Source organism: Leptonotus elevatus, chromosome 11 (genome assembly GCF_054856555.1).
Source record: "Leptonotus elevatus isolate MCC_2025b chromosome 11, RoL_Lele_1.0, whole genome shotgun sequence".
Lineage (NCBI taxonomy): Eukaryota > Metazoa > Chordata > Actinopteri > Syngnathiformes > Syngnathidae > Leptonotus > Leptonotus elevatus.
Window position 1 is genome coordinate 16085877 of NC_141249.1, and position 8027 is coordinate 16093903.

The following is an 8027-nucleotide window of genomic DNA, read 5'->3' on the forward strand; positions in this document are numbered from 1 at the left end:
TATTGCCCTGCCCGGTTCGCAAGCCTTCCTTCTTGTACTATTCTGAATGATCCATTAACGGCGTAGCGTCAGGGGAGATGGCGTTCGAGCCCGTTCCTGGGCGTACTGACTGAGTCTAAGTGGCGTGCTTATGTGTTCTGTGTAGCAGCAGCTCCAGGTCCACCAGCTGTCTCAGCTCCAAGGCCTGGCACTGCCCATGACCCCACTGCCGCTGGGCCTGAGCCAGCCCAGCCTTCCCGCCGTCACCACCTCCTCCGGTCTCTTCTCGCTCTCCTCCCTGCTGGCCTCCCAGGCACAGCTGGCCAAGGAGGAGAAGGCCTCGCGCGAGGCCGCCGACAGCCACCGTGAGGAGGACGGCGACAAGTCTGACTAAGCGGTGCAACCCCCCTCCGTCCCCGCGCCCAGGCCCCCCTCTATCTATCTATTCCTCTGTCTCTCTCTTGAGGTTTCAATGTGGAGACTCCCGACTTCCGCTCTTCTTCACGGAGACAAAATGGCCTCCGAGCTTCTTACCAGACGCCGACTTTCTTCATATTTTCATGTCTCTTTTTTATTGAATGTTTTAATGATGCCGCTTCATGCTCTTTATTCCTTCCTTTTCTTCTTTTCTCCTCCTGCCTCTTTTCTTCTTTCTACCCACTTTTGTCACGACTGACTGCGTTCAAGGCTGCTGGGAAGTAGGAAATTGCTCCTTTTGAGACATTCCACTGGAAAGTAAATAAACAATGAGCAGGCATTTTAATGGCTTAATCAATCCTTGAATTGATTAATGATGTCTTGAAGTGAGTACAAATGGTATGGATTCCATTCCTAAAACATGCACGTTAGCTTCATTCAAGACTCTAAATTTCATTCTACTACATTGCTATGTCAATTTCAGTTTGCTTAGTTGTTCAAACGTACTTTTCGTGCAGAACAACTTTTGATAAAAGCTAATGTTGATTATAATCAATACATCTCATTCATATAATCTAATTAATGTTTTATCTGTGGTCGGAAATGTGACTTTTCCCCAGTTTGCTTGAACGCAGCGGTCATGGTAAACGCAGGACTTGTTTGTCTGGCCTATCAAACACACTTACAGTAATTTCTGGACTATAAGCCGCTACTTTTTCACTTGCGGCTAATACAAAGGTGCAGCGTATCCATCAGATCACAAGGAGGCGTACTATAAAGGAAGCGCAAGAGTGTCAGGCACAGCAAAACAAACCAAGTGAGCCCAAATACAATTTGCGCCCTCATTATGGAAAATAAAGTAGTGTGGTAACATTAAAACACCTGCGGCTTACAGTCAGGTGCGGCTTTTATGTGTAACCAAATTTAGCTAGCGCGGCTTATAGTCAGGTGTGCCTTATAGTCCAGAAATTACTCTTAAGTATCCTATAAACATTTTTTTTTGCTGATAAGATTGCATGTGTCTGAACATTTGAACTCCATTGGTAACCAAAACAGCAGCACCTACAGAAGCATGTAAACGACCGCAGAGTTAAAATGGGTTGTGTGTGTAACTGTTTCAATTTGTAGACGCTATTGTCCACCCAGACGGACTTTAAAGAGGAAAGAGTGGGCCTATTTGAAGTTGGTTGCTAATCAAAACAATAGCACCTAGAGTCCAGACCTTAAATTAAAACGTACGAAGGAGTATTAGGGTCACACTGGGGATAGGATGAGAATATCATTTTTTCAACTTAAACTAAATTGAACGTTAAGATTATTATTTTTTTCTCATTTTCATAATACTGCAACTTTTTTTGTACAATTATTATTGGAAAATTGCTTAATTCTTATACTTTTGTGTAAATAAAAATAAAAAAAGAAGCAGTTTATAATATACTGTAATTTTGTTCTCATAATACTATCACTTTTTTCTCAAAAAAATATCCAACTTTTTTCGAGAGAAAAATGTGATCCTTTTTCTCATAAGCATACAGGCATTCTCATAGTTTTATGACTTTTCTCTAAAAAACAAAACGAAAAAGATTTACTGTACTGTCTTAATAATTTTACTTTTTTTCTTCAAAAGATCTGATTTATTATCTTGAAATAGCCTACGTCTCTGTTGTCACATAACACAATATAATTATTATATGGTATGCATTTTCATCACAAAAAATTACTTTTCCTCTTAATGTTTTGTTGTTTAAAAAAAAAAAATAATAATTTGTTTTAAATGGACAATTCTCGTAATATTATGACTTGAAAAAATATCTGACATTCAATGTCAAAAAACAACAACAAAAAGGGCTTTATTCTTTTATATATATATTTTTTTTTCTTGGAAAGATCTGTACTTATTGTATTGTCATCTTATTTTTGTCAAAAATAGCATTTTATTTTCATAAGATTACATCTCCCCACCCAAAAAAAACCTTCAGCCTCGCATTACTCAAATAATTTTGTTGCTGATTTGTTTTAGCTTTGTAAAAAAAAAAAAACTATTTTTTTCTTAATCTTTAATATCATAATGTTTTGTTTTTTTTAATGCCCAAAATACCTATTCGCAAAATGTTATGACTTTTCTCTCAGATTTGTAATCTTTACTGTTGTATTGGCACCTCTTTTATTGTCGTCTTTATCCCAAAAATATGACTTTATGCTCATATTTTTTTCTTATGATTAATGGGGGAAAAAACACTTTTGATCCCCGCCAAATGTGAGTTTGTGCCCATTATATTTATTTTCTTTTAAAAATGTGACTTTTCATCTCTGAAAGACTTTTTTTCTTTTAATTTTTCAACTTTTTACAATAATCTTATCCAAAAAATAACTTTATTCGAATATTACATCTTTTAAAATAAAATAAAATATTTTTTATTTTATTTTTAAGTAATAAAACTTTCTATAAGGAAAAAAGCACTTTTTATCCTCCCTAAAGTATGGCATAACCTGACGTAAATATTTTATTTTTATTTTTTTTTCATCTCTCAGAAACAGCCAACTGTTTTTCCGACTTTCCGACATCGTTCTGGTCAGGTGATTTGTTCTTTTCAGTGTGGCCTTAATACCCCTGGGTGGCAACTGAAAGCGCCTCATTAAACCTGTGTGTATGTTGTGCGCGTGTGTTAGACAGCAGGGGGTCTTGTGTGTATTTGCTGTCCAAACCACAGGAGGGCAAGAAGACACGCATACGTTCCCCCTTTTGTGAGCGTGTGTTTATATACGTACAACTATAGCTTATCAGAATAATCCGTTTGTCTGCTTGTGAATGCAGCGCGTCATCCTGCCTCTTTTTCATGCTGTGCTCATTGTAGTGATGCCACACACACACACGCACGCACACACACGCCAATGCATGATTCACAGGGGATGCAAATTTGATTTTTTGATAAATTTTTTTAAGGGAGCTTTTTTGTGATCAGTGCACTTGTTTTTTTCTATGTGTTGAATATTCGGTATATTTTAGTGGCGTTACTGCCTGCCATATAATGAAATCAAAACCTCAGCTGTTGTTAAAAAAATTATCCCACAAATGATGGTCATAGATAATAATAAACATATTTTTTCATACATTTAGTGTGGCTCTCCTGATAGGACAAACCCTGATGTATTAGTTCATATAGCCGGAGGTGATGACCTCAGCGTACACTTGGACATGCATAGAAAGCTTTATGTGTACATACAGTATATTCGGGTTGGTTCCTACTGTTTGGGGCGGGTGACCTTTGCCCCCCTTTTTCCTTTTCCCTCTTGTTCATCCCGCGACTTTCTAGCTCATAGCGTGAAGCATTGTAAGCTTTGTAAGGTCTTTGTTTGTTTTTTAAAATACTTATTTTGTGTATAATGTAAAACCTGAAAGTGGAAATGTTTTGTGTCCTACATCATATCTACATTTAAACAACAACAACATCAAAAAAACTATCAAAAGTACAGCAGACATTTATGTGGAAAAAATATGAAATGTTGTGCAGTAAGGAAGGACTTCTGGTGCCTTACAAATAAAGTCAATCAAATCATAACCCGGACTTGCTTGCGTTTTCTCTCACATTGACCGGCACATTTCCTCAAATAGAAGCAATTTGAGATATTTTATAGTCATTGTGATGTAATGTGATGGTTGATTTGAAGTTGATAAATCAATGATGTCAATGAGCATAAAGTGCAAATATGTCAGTTGAAAGTCGCTAGAACAAAAACATACACGTCACATGTCACAAAAGGTATGTATGTACTACTCCTATTTTGGTTAGTAACAAAACGCATACATTATTTCAATCTGAAATGACATACTGTATGAATTACTGAAGTGCTTGTTGTTCCCTGTACTTCCACTAGGAGGAGATGTTGTTTCACCTCAAGCGTCCTCAAAGGTAACGCATTCTCATTCACAGTCTGCCACTGAAGAAGGTTGCTCTTTTCTCGGCCACGTGTGACCGCACCAACATGGCCGATTGACCTGTTTACACCCGCTTGTGACGCTCATGCAGGGTTTATTTACCCTTTCACGATACAGTGTTTTGCTCCACCCCTTTGCAACGTACCTTACAACACAGTTGTAACGAGTGGACATTTAAAGAACTGCATTCACGTTTTAACAAGTGTAGAAAAAAAGTCACTGTATTAAACAAATTAAAATCTTACTTTATAGGGCTTTACTGCTGTTAAATTACATATATATATATATTCTATCTATAAAAAAAAAACTATCTTGAAGAAAAAATACTTATTAACATGTCCTTTTTACAAAAAAACATTTGTCTTTAAAAAACATTTTTTTTTTATGTCTTAGAGAAAATACTATTCTTTATGGATTAAAATATGACTCACCTCAAAATACATAAAAAAATTGAAATTTTATCCTGAAAATATCTGAATTTTAATCAAAGAATACAACTTCTATGTCGAAAAATGCCACTTTTTATTTTGTCCTCAAAAAGTTTATGACTTGTCTTGAAAAAAAAAATTAACAGTCTCCCGATATATTACAACTTTTTTATTTGGATAAATAAGAGGATCTATGAAAAATTACTCCAAATAGAGACAAAAATAACGCTTTTGATCTTGAAAATGAAACATTTTAAAACACTTTTTAAAGAATTCCACTTTATCTTCGAAAATTTTTGACTATTATGATCTTTCTATGTGCAAAACTCGATATATTTGTGTATCTATATTTATGCCTTATATTTTCTTTTCTTTTTTTTACTTGTTTGACTATTTTTCTAAAAAGAAAAATATTCTCTCATATTACAATCTTTAAAATAGAAATGTTTATTTGGGGGGGGAATTCTCTACGCTGAGAAAAAAATTATTCATCTTAACTATTGTTTAAAAAAAATGACTCACTATATTACAACTTTTTTTCTCAGAAATATGAGGGTTTTTTTATCTGGCAAAATATTGTATTTTAAATTTTTTTATGTATCAGTTTTTTTTTTTTTTTTTTTTTTACTTTTTGGAACAACTGCCTTAAGAAAAATAATCTCATATTACAATTTTTGAATTGGAATTTTTTATTTAGAAAAAAATATTATGTGACTTTATCTAAAAATCTTTGAAAAACAACAAAAAAAGTTGAGTCTCGACTGCTGTGTAAAAAAAAAATCCCCTATTTTGACAATTTATTTCTTGAAAGGAAATAAAAGCCTAACTATAACTATTATCATATTGTGATAATATAATCTTAAACTATATCTTAATTATTGCACAACTTCTTTTACTATGGCAGCTGCTGTCAGACTTACTCAACTTAACATGAGCACAACCACCCAATTGTTGACTTGGAACGACGCGAGTGCCCAAAAGCAACCTTGAGTAACGAACCACTTGCTGCTTCACCACATCTGATCAACCTGTTCACGATCTAAACCGAAAAGAGCACGAAACGAATGCGCATGATTTAGTGCACAATGAGAAGCCGAGAGAGCGAGAGAATCGTGTTGATTAATCATGATTGACTCATTCAGAGCGCACTCGTCTTCCATCCCTCCATCCTCACGCGTTCCTTGATTACATAGACCCGCTCCATCTCTCCGTCGATCCTCCCGTCGTCACTCTCTCGCTCTGTCTCTCGCCACGCTGTGTGACTTTCCTCCCCTGGTGGGTGCGTGTCACTCTCATCCCCTTCACCCATCCATCCATCCATCATCCCTCCATCTCTCTATGATGTCGTGTCACATCCTTCCTTCCTTCTTTCTTTCTTTCTTTCTTTCCTGACGGCTTGTCACTCCCTCCCTCACTCCATCACTTGCACATGATTCGTCTTTGTCACCTCGTAGCTTCCCTCCATGCGTTTTTTTTTGCCCTCCCTAAAATGCTCCCGATGATGCGTTCGAGGCCATCTGTCGTTGTCCATTATCCAGCATGCTTGTGTATGTGTTCTTGTCTTTATATCGAACTCAGCCCTTTACACGTTTATCGTTTGTGTGTGTGTGTATCTGTGTACTTGTTTTTATATCTTTGTGTGGCACAAACCGTGACATCTACACGGTCACTGCATGGCCTTGTTTGATTGTATGCGCGCGCGCGTGTGCGTCGGCCTCAGCTGGAGCGGCAGTCAGTGTTGACACAGCTCGTCTAATGCGGATGCTCCTGCTAATGCATCATGGGAAAGCGTCCTCTTGGCCTGCTTTTCTAATCTCTCAGTCTGTGCTCTCTGTACATATCCCCATAGCAGTGTGTGTGTGTTTGTGTGTGAGAGTGTGTGAAGCAGCTGCTTCTCTGCAGTGAAAGATTTCTCTCTCTCTCTCTCTCTCTCTCTCTCTCTCTCTCTCTCTCTCTCTCTCTCTGCCCTCAACTGACATTCTTCTTCTTCCTCAAATGTGAAAATGTGACATTTTCATCTCCTTTAGATCTCTCTTGCAGTGACTCAAATCACTTTGACAAGCTTTCTTTATTTTTGGGTTCGCAAAGAGAATTACACCATGTGTACTGTGTAGCAACTTAATGCTAATGCTAGCACATAGTGTGAAGCGCCATACGGGATATCGATTAGCATCTACAGTAATGTTTGTGATATTTGAACACAGAAACGCATGTAGACTGGCAAGACATTCATATATTCTTTATCCTCCGAGAAGAATGGTTACTGTAGGTATTTTTATTCAAATTTTCAAGAATTGCAAAAAAAATAAACTGAATGGAAACGTCAGAAATTCGGGGGGAAAATAGGCCCAAAATTCGCAAAAAAAAAGTTTTTACGCTTGGAGGAAAAAAAGGAAAATAGAAAATGCGCATTTTGCCGATGGAAACAGGTTTTGCGAATAAGCGACTGCAAGACCGGATATACGTCACACGCACGTTTGTAGTCACAATGAATGGCGGTTGATAAAGTAAGATATGTTTGGGGAGACGAAAAAAACACGATTATTTTTATAATTAATTAAAGAAAAAAACATGAATGCAATTTTAGATGGCTTTATTAACATCAGCTCTCAATGTAACGACACACTTCACTGACATGCGGGAGAGAAGCCAACAAGACCAACTACTTCCGTTCAGTCCGTCAAAACCAACATTCCCACCTGCAACTGTCCCAAAGTTCCTTCACCACAACGTCATCTCGCGGCGCATATTCGCAAAAGAAGAGCGGTTGGAAACGGGCATAAGTCGCATGTCCGTTTTGCGCATTTTCACAAAATTCGCAACTTGTGACTGCTTAGGAATTGTCACGTCTGCCTGTATTTCTATTTTAAACTGCCTCCAGAATGATGGCCAACAATGAGCACCGCAAAGTGTGTGACAAAAATGCTTGAATTATTTTTCGTTTTTATTTAATTGTGTAGTTAGTCACTGTATGTTTCTCTTTCCGCCACTGCTTCTAATGGCTGGTGTGGAGCCTGCGTGTTTGCGCGTGGTTTGCCATGTTAGCCAGCAGCCTCTGATACTTCCTGCCTGTCACTTGCAATCCCCGTGACACAGACGCACACAAACACGCACACACGTGAGCATGCTATTCAATTTTACATCACACAGCCTGCACACTGGACTGCTTGCCAGTCTATTTGATCAAGTTACGGGGTTTTTTCTCTTATTTTAACATACCGCCAGTCTTGTTTATTTATTTATTTATTCGTGTATTTATGTATGTA

At 37.4% G+C, this 8027-nt stretch overlaps 1 protein-coding gene across 3 annotated transcripts in view; it reads left to right on the forward strand.

The window, feature by feature from the left end:
- The window catches only part of tle5 (TLE family member 5, transcriptional modulator), a 32382-nt gene extending 28426 nt beyond the window's left edge, over positions 1–3956 (forward strand). For 2 of the 3 annotated variants that reach the window (XM_086089641.1, XM_086089640.1), the window contains one exon: positions 146–3956. In XM_086089641.1, the coding sequence (XP_085945767.1) occupies positions 146–373 (228 nt within the window). In that variant the 3' untranslated portion in view covers positions 374–3956. The remainder of the gene's footprint in view (positions 1–145) is intronic. The other variant, XM_086089642.1, reaches the window with a different exon arrangement.
- Positions 3957–8027: the final 4071 nt, after the last annotated feature.